The 17,051-nt window shown below is 39.2% G+C and overlaps 1 protein-coding gene across 3 annotated transcripts in view; it reads left to right on the top strand.

Moving 5' to 3' along the window:
* Positions 1 to 10: 10 nt before the first annotated feature.
* Positions 11 to 17,051, top strand: part of Tdrd7 (tudor domain containing 7) — a 62,263-nt gene continuing 45,222 nt past the window's right edge. The window contains exons 1-6 of one of the 3 annotated variants that reach the window (XM_070010212.1): positions 11 to 164; positions 9,287 to 9,499; positions 10,793 to 10,934; positions 11,777 to 11,990; positions 14,543 to 14,613; positions 15,418 to 15,462. In XM_070010212.1, the coding sequence (XP_069866313.1) occupies positions 9,293 to 9,499; positions 10,793 to 10,934; positions 11,777 to 11,990; positions 14,543 to 14,613; positions 15,418 to 15,462 (679 nt within the window). In that variant the 5' untranslated portion in view covers positions 11 to 164; positions 9,287 to 9,292. The remainder of the gene's footprint in view (positions 165 to 9,286; positions 9,500 to 10,792; positions 10,935 to 11,776; positions 11,991 to 14,542; positions 14,614 to 15,417; positions 15,463 to 17,051) is intronic. The other 2 variants (XM_070010221.1, XM_070010231.1) reach the window with 2 other exon arrangements.

Raw genomic sequence — 17,051 nt, forward strand, 5'->3', positions numbered from 1 at the left:
GGGGGCCAGAGGTGTTTCCCGAGCCGGCCGGCCGCGGGGCGGCTCCGGCGGTGCGAGGGAAACCGAAAGTGGGCGGTGGCTGAGGCGGGGGCCCCGGCGGAGACGGCGGCGGGAGCGGGATCCAGAGGCGAGGGGGACGGGCCGGGGGCCCCCCCAAGGACGAGGTGAGCGCAGGTCCTGAGGGGGCCCGCACGACAGGTGCGGAGCCCCGGCGGGCGGGAGGCGGCGTCTGGAGGTGCGGTGCACCTGGGTGGCCGGCGGGACGGGCGGGGGTTCCCCCAGGCCCCAGGGCCTCTTTCCTGCAGTCGCCCGGGACGTCCGGGTCCGACGCCCGGAGACCGGGCGGGGACGCCGGGGGAGTTGGGATTCCAGAGCGTTGTGATTTAAATCGCTGGAGAGAACCGGACGGCCCTGAGGCCGCCGGGGCAGCCCGGGGGCCGCCCGGGTGGGAAGACACCGCAGCGAGGGCGTGGACGGGGCGGGAGAGGCTGACCAGGAAGTGGTTCCTGACGGACGCGGCGGCGGTCGTCCGCCGGGGGCCGCGGGCCCCCGCGGCCGACCCCGGGGAGCTCACCGCTCCGAGCCGCCGCACACGAGCCCGTGCAGGCCGCTCAAGAAATGCCGGAGCCTTGCATCCGTTCCTCCCCACGGGGAGCGCCGGCCGGGAAACGTGGATCCGACTTCCCTCCCACCCCTCCAGCCAGGTCGGGTCTTCAGCTTCAACTTGTCCGGAGGGAATTTGCAGCTGGCGTCGGTTCTCAGCTCCCATCCACTTGAGGGGTGTAAAGCTTTCCGTCCATACTCAAGGGCCCCGCTCACAAGTAATTTCAAAGAACCAGGGAGGGAAATATCTGACTGTGTTGGCAAAGTTCGGGTTCCAGAGGATTCTGATAACCGTCCAACCAAACCTAGCGCAAACAACGACGGCAACAAAAAACCACCACCACCACCAATAACGAAACGACACCCAATCTGGTTCATTTCCTGTCACCTCACTCCACCCGTGGTCGTGCAGATGAGAAGTGCTCTGCCTGGACACTGGGAACAATATACTGTGGAAGGGAAACTTAGACCCTGGTTCTAGTCTGTCCCCGGGCTGCTTTAAGGTGTATGAAAGTGTGTGCGCACGCATGTGTGCGCTTTCCAGGCCTGGAATCTGGGTCTCTCAATTTAATAATTTTGTGATTATGAATCAGTTGCTCACTTTGAGCTGGGTTTTCCTATGTGGCAAGTGGAAATACTTAATTTACTCTGCAAAGGCTTTTTCAAGATAAACCCTCTAAAGATCCTTTGGCTCATTGAGGCAAACTACATTTAACTCTTTTCAATCAAATTATTTTACATAATTGGATCTCTCTCACTCTCGTGTAAAGACCTTTAATTTTTAAATATAAGAGAAGTTGGCACGTAGTGGAGACCTTTTTTCCTGCAATTCTACACAACTGATACTCATTTAGTGTCAGTTACATGCAAAAGTACTTTGTAGGTTATGGGAATTGTTCCTAAGGCAAGATAAATTAGAACTCACATCTCCTACTCCAGGGCCATTGGGTGACACAGTCTTCCTTTTTGCTAGTTAAACATAATGGACAGTGAAACAGCAATTGGCAGTGCCTTTGGATTTTAGTCCCTGTAGACTGGAAGTGAAATGTAATCCTCACTAATGCCCTTTTAAGTATACTACTTGAAAGTAGCTGAAAGGACTATTGTGTGTTGCATCAAGAGATTTAAACTCCTTGGAGGATCTCTCTCTCTTAAATTGTCTGTATGATATAATCTAGTTAGATATTTAATACCAACTCTGTTCCCTTTGCAAGAACTGATAAATGCTTTGTCTCAGGACACTTTTCATGCAGCAGAAGTTGCATCTAATTTTTCCAATTGATTTTGGGATTTAGTGTTATACTACAACTTACATATGAGACAAGAAAAATGTAATGAGCTAAATGGTACAGTTAAAAATATTTGAAAAAATGCATACATGAGAGTCAGACTAGTTTGCTAAAATCTTTTGGGCACCCATGGCTATAGAAAATGCAAATGACTGAACCAGCTCATTGGTTCAATGCATCTGTCTAGGATGATGCATCAAAGCCAGATTCTTCAGAAAATTAACTATGACTCACAAAATACAATTTGAACTATAGTGAGGATTGTTTAAATTTTGCTTCCCTCAAGGTTATCATTACCTGCCCAACTTCTGGTATGTTAATTAGCATCTTAGGGTGCCTACATGAATTGTGTAGCAAAAAGAGGAAGGACTAAAGTAGCTGTAAAGTTGTCTCTGAAATTTTGTTACAGTTGGCAGTTCTGTTGATTTGGATGTCATCCTTAAATTTAAATATTGCAAGTGTCTTGTTGCTTGGTTGAAGGACTAGTCACTAAACATGCCTCCAGGTTCCCATTTGAATTCCCTAACTCAAAATGAACTTTCAGAAGCCTACTGTACATATTAGAAGCAACTGTGTAAAGGGAAGCCCTAGTCTGGGAGCCTAAAGTTGGAGTTCTGCTGATTCTGACTACAAATATATGTGAGAGCTGGAATGTTCATGTCAAATCTCAGTTTTCCTAATATGATAACAGCAGAGTTTGGAAAAGATGCCCACTAGCATTCTGTGCTCCTCCCACCTCCCCATATTTGAGGTTGAGTGCATGTCTTATTCTGCTTTCCTGGGCTGGCCTGGATCTTAGGTATTGGGAAATTGTGGTTTGAAGGAACTCTGCTCCAAAACCCTTTGTCAAAGTAGTAAGTGACTTTTTGCCTATTGGGCTAGAAATCTTGGAGACCTTCTGACTTTCTTACCAACTGGTAAGTGTTTGTGAGGCAAGTAAGAGTATCTGGGAAGTTCTGATATTTCAAATTTAACACTATACTAAACATTTCTCCAGTATACCCAAGGATTATTATCATTACAGTCTTAGCCATTTAATGCATCCATTTTCAAACCATTTCTTACCTTCACCATGCTTCTACATCATTTTTTATTAAATAACTATTGATATTGAACTAAAAATAATAAACTCAATTTTTATAGTTAAATTATTCCTATATACTTTAATTTGCCACCTTCAAGAAGATCTCAAAAAAAATCATGATATCAAGGTTTAATAAAACTCAAAGCATTTTAAAGCATCATATATTAGATAATATTTAAGCTTTAACTTCCTTTTTGTTCGGTGCATAAAGAGATACAGCTAATGGAGGAATTGCAAGTGAGCTTGGAAGTGACATCCATGAGACCAAGACACACACCTGTTTATTCCTCTGAGTTGTGCTGAATTTATATGCTTCTTACCAGTGTTGAGGTCTTCAACTTGCAGTCTAAGCTTAGGACTGCCCTTCACTCCAGAAAGTTGCTTTTAGGGTTAGAGTGTTCCATGTAGCATACTTTAGAAAAAGTCTTACAGACTGCAACCATGTGGACAAGCATTGCTTCCTACTCTTCTCAAACAGGAGATCTTTTCTGTAGCTTAAAAAAATTTTTTGTGAGATCTCATCTCTAGTAATTCTAGTATTCATTGTTTGATTAAATACAAAATTATTAAATGCTATTGTAACTTTGGTAACAAGCTTGTGTTTGTGAATTCCAGCAGCATCTGCCTACTCCTAAAAACAGAAATGTGTATAAGTGTGCAGCATTCACCAGTGTTTGAGCAGCACTTACCGCTTGCTGGGATGTGTGCATTTCCTGGATGTGTGCACTCCTTGCAGGAATGTTGTTACCCTGACTCAGGCCTGCTTATTTGCCAGCTGGTTTTCCAATACAATTTGGTGACAGTAACAGTTGTTTCATTCAGTTTATAATAATCATTACATTTTAACTTTTTTTTTCTGGTATCGGAGATTGAACCCAGACAGAGCCTCGTGTATGCTAGACAAGCATTTGTACTAGTAATCTATATCCCAAGCCCCTTCAGTCAATCATTGAAACTTGAAAATACTTTTCATAACAAATTGGAGTCAAGGCTATTTGTTCGAGAGCTAATATGCATTGTGCGGAGTTTTTGTAAGTAGGAGATCAAAATACTGATGGTAGCTAGAATAGAATTTCTTGCTAATCCAGCATCTATTTATTGAGTTCTCATTGACACTAGGGATTCCGTAGTGAAGAGATACACATTCCTGCTTTCATGAATCTATGTTCAAGTGAAGGAGATAGACTGCAAAATTAAATTAAGAAGATTATTTGACCATGCAACATGTTAAGGAGAAGAATAATGCAGCGTAGGTGGAAAGAAAGTCCTTATTCCAGGGGTCCATGTGGCTTACCACTTCACCTTCCTCAGGTATTTGTTCATACACCACCTTCTCAGCAACACCTTCCCTGGATACCCAGTACAAAAGTCATAACCAGGATCCCAGCTGCCCAATGTTCTCTATTCCTTCAGTATGTATGGGACAGCTTCACCTCAGATGCTTTGCATCTGCATATTTGGATATGGACTCTAGTGGAAATCACATTCTTTGTATCTACAAGAAACATAATCAAGTCTTGAAGAGGACACTACTATTCCTACTAATGACTTCCGCAGTGACTTAGGGTCTGAGTGTGGCCTTCACCTTGTTCCTAGATTAATTGCCCTACTTGGGAAAATTCCTTCTGATAGCTGTTTGAGAAATAAGGAAGGTTAGATGAGGACATTTTAGGAATGGGACAGAAGATTGTTCTCTTGATGGAGGAGGAAGGTGAAGGCTTTCATGTTGGGCAGCCCTCAAATACCTGTTAAATACCAGTTGATATTTGGATTATGCATTCTAGGAAATAATATATTTATTGAATATATGTTCTCTTCTACTGACAGTATCACACTTTTGGTTTACTGCAGTTTTGTAGCAGGTCTTGAACCTTATGGTATCGGTGAGGACCTTCAGTGTGACAATGGGTAGGAGTTTGAGCATGAACATTTTTTCCTCTGTTCCCAATCTCAAGGAAAGAGCATTTATTCTCTGTTACATATAATGTTAGCTATGGGTTTACATAGATTACCTTTATTAGGCTAAGGATGTTTCCTTTTGTTCCTATTTTCTGAAAGTTTTTAATGATAAAGGGACTTTGAATTTTGTTCTGTTTTTTCACTGATATGAGCATATGGTTTTACCTCCTTTTGTTGAGTTAGCCTTGCATTCTAGAATAGATTTTTTTTCTTTTGGCCAGTGCTGGGATTTGAACTCTGGGCCTGGGTACTGCCCCTGAGTTTCTTTTGCTCAAGGCCAGTGCCCTACAACTTGAGCCACGGTGCCACTTCTGGCTTTTTTAAGTAGTTTATTGGAGATAAGAGCTTCATGGAGTTTTCTGCCCGCAATCCTTAGTTCTTAGCTCCTGAGTAGCTAGGATTACAGGCATGAGCTACTGGTGCCCGGCTAGAATAAATCTTAATGTGTAACTTTCCTGTTTATTGTTTAGTTTGATTTTCTAGGGTTAGACATTTTTGTAGTCACATAGGAGATAATTGGTCTATTTTAAAGTGTTTTTTCTGATTTTTAGTATAAGTATCATGCTGGCCTCATAGAATGAGTTTAGAAGTGTTTCCTTCATTCTGTCTTATGAAAGAGTAACACGGATTTCTTTTATAAAGTTTGGTGGAATTTGCTAATAAAGCAGTCTGGGCTTTGAGCTTTCCTTTTGTGAAGCCCAGGTAAGAAAAATAAATTAATTCTTTTAGAAAATGTAAGAATATTCAGGTTATCCATTTCTTCTTGAGTAAGCTTTGAAATTGGTGTCTGTAAATGAATCTATCCATTTATTTCATTTATCAAATTTATTGGCCTAACTTGTTTTCCTTTATTATTTTTGTTTTATTATTTCTTTTTATTTTAATATTGTTGTCAAGGTGAATACAGTGGAATTATAGTTATATAAGTAATGTAGTGATTACATTTCTTGTCTAACTTGTTACCCCCTCCCTCACATTTCTCCCTTTTTCCCTCCCCCAATTCTGTACAAGTTGTACAGATCATCTCCAACATGGTGTCTTGTGAGTATCGCTGTGACATAGGTTCCCCCTTTGTCCTTTGCTTCACCACTTTGTTGTTCCCCTTCTCTTCCCTAGTTCAGATAAACGCATATACCCAGGGTACCAAAATTGAATACAGTGACAACAGGGGATAAACCATAGGGGGGAAAGCAAAAAGAAACATAGCACATTGAGAAAAATATTTAAAAAAATATATCTGTAGGATCTGTACTAATAGTCCCTCTTTCAATCCTATTGTGGTAATTTGTCTTACCCATTTTATTGATGTTTTCAAAGAATTAGCTTCAAAATTAGGATATTGTTGTTTTTAACTCTGTTGTTGTTTCATCATTCCCATATTGATTTCTGCTTACCTCTTTAGTTCCTTCCACTTGCTTTGATATAATTTACTTTTCTTTTTTGAAGGTAGGAGATTAGATCATTGATTTAATATCTTTCTTTGTAACATAGCATGACATAAAATACAATGCTATAAATATTCCCCTAATACTCTTAATGCACTCAGAAAGTTTTTATGTATTATATATTCACTTTGTAAGTTTTTTTCAGATGTTTTTGATTATTGAGAATTTAGCAAATACCTGGGAAACATTGGAATCTCTTTCTGTTACTGGTACCTAATGACTTTTTCCAGGTCACGGAATATTACTTTTATAGCTTCAGTTATTTTGAAATTGGTTGAATGTTGGCTTTTAATATGATTATATTGTTGTTATTAAGGTGTACAGAGAGTTTACCATTTCGTAAGTCAGGCAAATTAACACATTTCATTTTTTATTAATGTCACCCCTTCCTTTGCTTCCCCCACCCATATGTTTTTAGTCCAAAAATAAATTGTTTTGGTAAAATTTTCATGTGTTCTTAAAAAGCATCTTTATTCTACTCTTCTTGGAGTAAGACATTCCAGTGAGACCAATTGGGTCAGTCTGGTTGAACATAGCTGTTCAGCTATTCTATAACCTTAGTGATTTTTCTGCCTACTGGTTTTTATCAATTATTAGGAAGGGAGTTTGGAATCCTATATCCTTTGTACTTCCAGCTCTCAGGTTTGAGTGTGTTTTTTTTTTTTCTTTTTTAGCTCTCTCACCTAAATCTTGCCACACTTAGGGAGGTTAACTCCATGTACATTATAGAATGTCCCTTTTATCCCTGGTAATAGCCTTTGTTCTGATATTAATATGGTCATAGTATTTGCACAGCATATCTTTTTCTGTAGTTTTACTTTTAACCTATGATGATAATGCTTACTTTTATGTCTGGTCTACCAATCTCTACCTTTTTATTGGGATATTTCAGTTATTTACATTTAATGTATTAGTATGGTTGGCTTTAAATCTACTATTTTGCTAGCTTTTTTCTACTTTCCCTATATTTTTGTTTTTATTTTCTCTTTTTTCTCCCTGCTTTTTCAGCTTATATTCTATTTGTATTATATTCTATTTTATCCAATTTTATCTTTACCACTGGCTTATTAGTTACCTCTTAATAATTTTGTGAGTTTATTTATTTATTTATTGCCAGTCCTTTAGCTTGAACTCAGGGCCTGGCATTAGCTCTAGGCTTCTTTTGCTCAAGACTAGTACTCTACCACTTGAGCCACAGTGCCACTTCTGGCTTTTTCTGTGTAAGGAATTGAACCTAGGGCTTCATGCATGCTAGGCAAGCATTCTGCCACTGAGCCACATTCCTAGCCCCTAGATACATTTTTATAACATTCAAATAATATTTACTTATTATATTTATTATAAATAGTATAATTACCTTCCAGTGGTAGTTCTCCTCTCATGATTTTTGATGTTATATGTTCTACTTTTACATATATTAGGGAACAATTTGGTTCCTGATGGAAAAACCTTAATAATGGTAATGATTATATTTGAATATTTTTCAAACCTTAGACATAACTCATTTTATATGTCTAAGATTTGAACATCTTTTTTTGGGGGGGGGTCCAGTTGTGGGGCTTGAATTCTGGGTCTGGGTGCTGTCCCTCAGCTCTTCAGCTCAAGGCTAGCGCTCTACCACTTGAGCCACAGCGCCACTTCCAGATTTTTTCTTTTTGCTTATGTGGTGCTGGGGAATCGAACCCAGGGCCTCATGCATGCAAGGCAAGCGCTCTACCACTGAACCACCTTCCCAGCCCACAGATTTGAACATCTTGTAGGTATTTTTTTTTTCTGTGTCCATCTTCCAAATGACAACCTTCCACATATGTCCACTGTTTACCCTATCTTGTCTCCCTCAGTAAATCTATCGCCTCTAACCTAAGTTCCTACTGCACATATGTACATGGCTATCCTATGAGCCTTTACATGTCTAAAATGAATCTGCTCTCTTCCTCTCTTGTAAATCTGCATCCACTCCACATGCATTATTATGGTCCACCATGTTTCTTAGTAGGAAACTTGGGAGCCCACCTCAGCCTCCATGCCAATTAATTCCTAAGGATTCTACCTCTTAATTATCCTCCAACTTAACTTTTTGTTTATTCCTAAAACCATTTTCAAATCTTCCTCATTTCCAAGAAGTTTTGCAGCCTAAGAAGTTCTTCTAACTTACCTTCCCCAGTGCTGAATACTGGTCTTTCAAAATCAGAGCTAATCATTCTCTTTCATAATTGGAACTTTTTTAAAACCCTATATTACTTTTGAAAAAAATACAAACTATTAGCATAATGTGTCTGTTTCCAAGTCTGCCCCCTTCCCAGTTCTCTAGTTCCTCTCGTAGCCCTCAGCTTAAGAGTCTCAACCAGTTATGTCCAACTACATAACTGCCTGGAATTATCTGAATCCATGTCCTTCTCTCCTACATCCATGCCTCTGCACTTTGTGTTCTCTCTAGACCCACAGCCTACCCTCTTCCTCCAGGCTTGCCTGATTCCATCTTGCTATCAAGACTCCTAGGCTTCCTGTCGTCTGGGAACAGTCCCTAAAGTCTTCCATCTCAGTCCATCTCAATGCCTTTCCAAGTTTCTCTATACATTCTCATGGTTCACTATGTTTCCTACCATCATAGTTTCCCCAGCTTTGTCAGTAACACAGGAAATATTCACTATTTATTTTTTTAAATTTAATTTTATTTTATTTGTGAACATACTGTACAGAGGAGTTACAATTACATGGGCAGGATAATGCGTACATTTCTTTCCAAGCATTGCAGCCTCCTCCTGTGTTTACCCTTCACATCCCTTCCCAGCCTCCCCCCTCCCCCCAATATTCACTATTTATAATCTAACAAGCTTAAACTCTGAAAGTCTGTTTGCATTCAGAGTAATGAGCCATCATATAGTAACCAACCAATGTTCTTACAGGGGAAGATGCTGGAAGCAGACCTGGTTTCAAAGATGCTGCGGGCTGTTCTGCAGTCTCATAAGAATGGGATAGCATTACCCCGGCTGCAAGGAGAATACCGATCCTTGACTGGAGACTGGATCCCCTTCAAGCAGCTGGGTTACCCTACTCTAGAAGCCTATTTGAGAAGTGTGCCAGCAGTTGTCAGAATAGAGACTAGTAGATCTGGAGAGGTAAGTAGGCAATTGTGCAGGTACAAAGAATCAAACTGATTTAGAAACATCTACTTGGGACTTTCATACCAGTGGTAGAAAAGTACCAGCTAGGTACTTTGAGATCAGCAATGCTATGGCGAGGATAAAAGTTAATTAAAAAAATTAGTAGGAAAACATGCTTTACCATCACTTATCCCCCCAGACAGGTTTAATCCTCCTTTTTATGTGCACCTTGTAACACATCTGTGGGACACTTGACATGATATTTTCTATTTAGTTCCCTTTCCTTCTTTTTTCCTTCCTAAGTTTCTTGAGGATGAAAGACACTTTTTACCCATCATAGTTGACTTAATAAATCTATGTTGAATGCATGAAGACCCAATGTCCAAATGAATAAGTTAATAATGCATCAAGTACTTCTGTACCATGAAGTACTTAAATTTTGCTTACCAATTTGGGACATTTTAAATGTTCTGAGTTTTAGCTATTAATATAATCCCTTACTGAACATACTGACCAGGTAACACTCTTCCTTTGAATTATATTCTCAAGAACAAAAGCCTGGGCCAAAGAAGACAATAGTATAAAACTGCATTGTTTTCCTGTTCTCCATTTCTGTTTAAAGTCCTGAAAAACATCTAATTCCTGTAATCTACACACTATACATATTTTTCTCTTATACCCTATGTACTGTCATAACAATTTTTCAGTCAAGAGTAATAAATCAGGCCCCTGTGTTTTAAGCAGGGTACTTTTTTTAGGGGTGTGTGTGTGTCATGCCTTGTTCTCATACCTTTGCCTGTGGGACCTTTTGAGATCCCTTTGGAATTCTGTGGCTCTAATGAACCCAGTTGAAACTCCAGGTCTAAAGGAAGCCTGTTAAGCTGAAAATTCCCAAGGCTAGCTTTACTGTGTGACTTGGAAGTTTATCCAGTTTTCCTGAGCCTCTGCTGCTCCATGTGTGAAATGGGGATCAAATATATCTCATGGATTCTGTGAGATAACACATGCAGATCACAGTTTTATTTTAGTTCCTTTGATAATTGCGTTCTAACTAGTACACTGTAGATGTTTGGTAAATATGTGTTTGTGATAAATTTCAGTTTGCAAGGTGATCGATCATTTGGTATACTACATTTTGCAGTAAATCTGATTTTGCATTCACATTGTCAAGGAGTGAGGTAAATGAATATTTTTATATAGTTCGATTTGGCATGTGTGGGCTCACTTAAGACTCACTTTCAGAAACTGATCTCTTGGTAACCCTGGGCCTAAGAAATACCTTCCTCTCACTTTGTCCGTCTTGAACAGATTACCTGTTACGCTGTGGCCTGCACAGAAACTGCAAGGATTGCTCAGCTAGTGGCTCGGCAGAGGAGCTCTAAAAGGAAAACCGGGCGGCAAGTTAATTGTCAGATGAGAGTGAAGAAAACCATGCCATTTTTTCTAGAAGGTAGATCTTTTCGTATGTTAAAATTTTAAGCCCCTGAATATAATATCACAGGAATTATGGAAACGCTGCTTATATCCACAATAAGGAGAAAATTCCTGAAGCTAAGATTTACATTTGAAATGTTAGTGAACATGAAGAGTGTGACTTACCCAAAGCAAAACAGTTACACAGTTGGAAATAGCAGATTTTAACTGTTTATGATGGCAAAGTGCTTTTACTCTTTCAGGTTATTTGATAAGCCACACCCAGAATTTTGAGTGAACCAAGAACCTGTGATTTAATGTCTTGCTTAGCAAATTGTGTCTTTTGGTATAAGACCCTCTGTTTTTAGAAAAATATTAATTACATAGTATGAAAAATTGTTACAGACAACTCAGCCTTTCTTTACTGGATGCTTATCTTGAGAAGCAGTCATTTCTAAAATGAAATTCTCAAGAAATAGTTCATTGATAAAACAGCTCAGTGCCAGGGTGAGCATTTTTAGACAGCCAGGAAACTGGGAGCAAGAGCAGAAATGGAAGGCTTCATGGCAGAGGGGAAATCTATCCTGTCAGGGATAGATTGATCCTCCTGCCAGGAGGATCATGCTGTCCTTTATAATAGTGGCTGCCACAGAAGTGTAGGTTCCGAGTAGGTAAGAACTGGTTAGCCTGCCAGTCGTAGAACTTCATCTGCGAATATAGTCCAGTCTCTCCTTCCCCTACTCTTCCACCCTTCAGGGGCTCTGTTATTCTTGCAGGCTATTCATAGAATAGAGTCCCACAGAAAACACTGGGAATGGCACAATGAAACCAGGGCTTGGAGAGGCCAATTGATTCTATTATATATGCCTAACTTCATAGGAAAACCAAAGGCAACACTCAGACAACCAGGATTTGCTTCGGAGTTTTCTATTGGCAAAAAACCTAATCCAGCACTGTTAAGAGACAGAGGAAATGCTTTTGGAGTTAAGTCTGATGCTGAAATGCCACCTTACCCAGTACATACGACTCTTGGAAATGAAGTATTCAGAGACATTCCAATGCAGAGGCATGTGAGCATGCCTACCAATAACAGGTATCTTGGCTTTATCTGACTAAAAGGAGAAGCGTGGTGAACCTAGGATAATAAGTGCTAAAAAAAAATGTATATTTCAATCAAGACTTTCTACTGTATTTAATGTAAGTTTACATGTTCTAGGAAATGTGTCATTGGCAGTAGATCTACTTTTCCTGGCTTCCCAAGTGCCACTGTCAGAACAGATGGGTGTCCGTTTTGGGTTTTCTCTACAATATTGATCATCTCTCCTTGTAAAATTCACTCTAAAAATTCTTGCAGTTTATTCTAAGATGCTGTTTCATTGTGAAATATAACCCTTTATTTAAAAAAAAAAACATCATTTGTAAATTTTGTAATAAGATCTGACCCAGTTATCCATTCCCTCTTTCTTTAGTACTCATGCCCATAAGTATGCAGTAGCATCAGACATCCGTGTACAGGAGTCTTGGGCTAGTAACCAGTCAATTTTATGTCTTAGTTTGGGTACCGCCATTTACTAGCCAGGTGAAACAAAATATTTCATATTTTGGATGATAATTTCCTTATTTGGTCCAATAAAATTGTAAAAGTAAACATGTCAAAATTCCTTTCTGTCTCTAAAGTTTAGGGCTTTATGAGCTGTTTAGGAGTCGGCAAACTACCATTTATGAGCAAATCAAGCTTCCTGCTGTTTTGTAGATGTAGTTTTATAGGAATGTAGCCATATCCTGTTCACATGCTGTCCATGGCTACTGTGTACCCACCCAATGACTGGCTAAATGGTAGTATAGGGTCTTGGTGATCTGCAAAACCTGAAAGGCACCTATTGTCCCTTCCCAGAAAAAGTATTTTCAATACTAATGTAGATGAGTCAATATCTCATTGTTCTTCCTTACACTATTTTTTTTATTACAGCACCAAATTCCTTTAGGTCAGTGTTGACAAAGTCCATTTCATGCAAACATACATTTTTTTACTCCAAATACTATAATTTTAGGAATAATTATTTTTTAATTTTATTTATCTTTTGTGAATGTGATACCAAGGAATTGAACTAGGGCCTTATGCATGGTAGACAAGCACTCTACCACTAAGCCACATAACCAGTGCAAAAATTATTTTTTTTAAAAGTTTGGTAGAAAAGTTTGATGTATTTTCACATCTTCTGTTATTTATTCATGAACAAATATACAAATATGCTTTTGTAATTGCATGCACTAGATAAGCCCTATTGATAGCCCACATCAGTAATTTTTTACTATTAAAATATAAGAAATGCCAAACAACTGGCTCACTCCTGTAATTCTGGCTACTCAGGAGGCTGAGATCTAAGGATTGAGGTTCAGAGCCAGCCCAGGCAGGAAAGCCCAGTAAACCACCACAAAACCAGAAGCAATGTTGTGGCTCAAGTGGTAGGATGCTAGCCTTGAGCTGAAGAGCTCAGGGACAGTGCCCAGGCCCAGAGTTCAAGCCCCACAACCAACCAAAAAAAAAAGATAAGAAATGTGCTTCATTTTAAAGAATTGATCTAATGAAATTTTAGTGTTCCAAACTATTCAGAAATTGGAAATACATATTTTGCATGGTAAAAATGTACTCATTGATTCATCAAAGCATGATTCATTTGATCATTCTTACATGATTCTTCTCCCTTGAAGTACCAAGTACTACCTAGGCCAAAGGAACACGAATAATGAAGAGTATCTAGTAAGGGAAAGACTTTGTACATAAATGGTATATGTGTGTATATGTACACATACACATGTATTTCTTTGTCCTCATATTTAGAGACATCTACCTATGTAGTCCCCATCATAAATCTTACATGATTATTGTAGTAATGGTGTGGAGATCGGTTTCTTCTTTTCAAAATAAGTACTTGAGCACCATCTGTGTTACTGCTTTGAAATATTGATCTGGACTTGTGCTATGCCAAGATAAAATATAAACATATTGTTTGTAAGTTTTCTGTTTTACTTACACACTCAGCTATTTTAAATGTAACTTTATGATGTATTTCAACATCAAGTCCTTTGTTTTTTGTTATATTCTTTATATATTATATATTTTTATTTACAACTGCTTATTTACCAGGACTTCAACTTAGGGCCTTGCACTCTTGCTGGGTTTTCTTTTTCATAGTTGCCCCTCTGCCACTTCAACCACCTCCAAGCCAGCATTTTTGCTGGTTAATTGGAGTTGGAATCTTGCAGAATTTTCTGCTGGGGCTAGCTTCAAGCCTTGATCCTCTAGGTCTTAGCTTCAGAGAGACTAGGATGATAGTCATGAGCCACTAGCTCCTGGCCTAGCTATTTATTCCTTGCATATGTTTATTCTATTTTGCTAACACTGTAAAGGTAATTAGTTATAAGTCTGACTTGCAGGCTCTGAAAGGGGCTTTCAAATACTCAGCTTAAGTTGAAGCTATCTTTAACATACTTTCCTCTGGGTAGATATGGAAGATAATACTAGATTTCATTTCCATTTTTCTGATTTTTGAATACTTTCATGACTTCTTTCATTGTTCAATACCACAGAGGCTTTAAGTGGCAAGTACAGTATTTAAAACTTGGTATTCTTTTATACCCTAGGTTTAGCCCGAAGGCATCCCTTCCGCAACCTTTCCAGATGCATCTCTCAGCCTGTAATAAGGAAGTGAGTGGTATGTTTTCCAAACATCTTCTTGATACATACTCGCTTCTGAAGCCTCAGGGCCCCCAGTAAAGTATCTATCTAGTGGTAGGCTTTGGCAGTCCTACTTCTCATCTCCTACTACTTTTTTTCTTTTATTTTTAATTTTTTTATTTTTTTTGTCAGTTGTGGAGCTTGAACTCTGGGCATGGGTGCTGTCCCTGCGCTCTTCAGCTCTACCACTTGAGCCACTGCACCGCTTCTGGTTTTGTGGTGGTTTATTGTATATAAGGGGTGAATTCTCATGGACTTTTCCTGCCTGGGCTGGCTTTGAACCTCAATCCTCATATCTCAGCCTCCTGAGTAGCTAGGATTACAGGCGTGAGCCACCAGTGCCCAGCTTCTTCTCCTACTTCTAATTCCTTTAAATCATGAGTTCAAGTGTTCTTTAGAGGAAATATTTCCAAGGATATTATGGCTATTCTGACGAGGCCTTCCTCATAGTAGACCTATTGTTTCACCTCCATGTGGCCTCCTCACAAATCCTAAGGAGGTTGAGCCCTCAAAACTTGCAGCCTCAGGCCCTACTTGAAGAAACTCCCTACTGTAGATTTGAAGCACATTAAGTTTATAAAAGAGTTTCATGTGTCCCACTGCTGAAAAATTGGTCCCTAAAATGTGTGTAGTGATACTGTATTATCTGAATAGTAGGAGTATACCTAACTCTTCAGGTTATAAAATTTGAAAGGGCTGTTAAACAATAAGACACATAATGAAGTCAAAGAATGTACAGCTCAGAAACTGACCCACTCATCATCTTGTTTTCTCTGACCAGTGTGCACATCTCCTGCTATGGACACAGCCAGAGGGCGCGTGCAGAGTGAGTGCTTGTGGTGTGTGAGGTGCACACACGACTTTCTATTCTTTGTGGCTTTCATTATGATTCTGGCTGAGTTGAAGTTCTTTTTTTTTTTTTTTTATAAAAAAATCACTTCCAGTATTTCTTATTTAAAAAACTAAATGATGCTGGTAGCTCATACCTGTAATCCTAGCTACTCAGAAGACTGAGAGCTGAGGATCACGGTTCAAAGCCAGCCTGGGAAGAAAAGTCCCTGAGACTCTTAACCTCCAATAAATAACCAAAAAGCCAAAAGTGGAGCTTTGGCTCAAGCAGTATCCTTGAGCAATAAAGAAGTTCTAGGACCCAAGTGCCCAGGCCTCAAGTTCAACCCCAGGACCAGCAAAACAATAAGAATAAGAATAACTGAACAAAAGGATTTTTACTTATGTGAATTATCTTTACATATGCACTTTCTGAACTGTGACTACACAGTTCTAGAGGCTTAAATTAGCATAAGCTTTTTCTTCAGAAACAAGAGAATGTATTTCAGGAGAATATGCAGTACCCCCACCACAGCTGAAATACCCGCACATATATACAATTTTTCTACATGCTGGCAGTCTAGACTTCCTTCCTCCATTGGTTCATCGAAAGGTATAAGAGCTTAGGTGACTCCAGATGCTAAACTGTGTTTGCAGACTCCAAATTGAGTCAACTGGTAGGTAACACACTGTCATTAAGGAGAGTCTGGCTAGATGTGAGAGGCTTATCATTTCCTCCTTCCTAGTCCTTTTATCCCCAGTAAACCACTTGAGCCCTTAGTAGGAAATGCAAATGGATGTTTGAAAACTTTCTGTTCCCCTTGTTAGTCCAGGTCTGCCCAGGCCATATCTTTATACCCTCTGGTGGGAAGATAAGAGTCAGTATCCCAGCTTCTGTGAGAGAAACTCTTCTTTGGCTACTGGCATCCTGAGAGACCAGTGTTCCCCAAGTAGACACTATGTCTCTGCCAACCAATTTAAAACAAGATAAAAATGATGGAGTCCTAGCAGAGATAGTGTGAGATTAAATTATAAATATATTTTTACATACATAGCAATTTTTAATATACCCTGATCTGTATCCCAGTAGAATTTTGAAGGAGTTTAGAATTAATTTTATAGTTATTAAAATACCAGAACCAGAAATACCAGAATACCAGCTTTAGTGAATACTCAAATTGTTTGTCTTAGGATATGAATTCAGATACTCCAGGTTTTAAATTTTTTTTAATGCAAGGAAGGTAGCCAAAACTTTATAAATGTACACTGATGAGAGATCAATACTGGGGAAATCAAAATATAAAATATATCAGCATTACTTGTTTGTGGTTTCTAAACCTTTTTATTCTGGCTTATAAACCTTATTTTTGTGACTGAATCATTTTTTGAACTACTGCATGTTGCTGTTATTTTCATAAGTAAAATGATCATAATCTGAAGACCTGGACAACTTTCTATCTTCTGTAAAATGTTCTTTGGCCTTACTATTAAGGCATTCTTATACTTTGTGGAATATAGCATTAACATTGCAAGCATATCAACATTATCTAAAGTTTCCCTTATTTGTAGGTGAAAATTATTAAATGA

Source organism: Dipodomys merriami, unplaced genomic scaffold (genome assembly GCF_024711535.1).
Source record: "Dipodomys merriami isolate MVZ:Mamm:240054 unplaced genomic scaffold, mDipMer1.0.p SCAF_11, whole genome shotgun sequence".
Taxonomy (NCBI): domain Eukaryota; kingdom Metazoa; phylum Chordata; class Mammalia; order Rodentia; family Heteromyidae; genus Dipodomys; species Dipodomys merriami.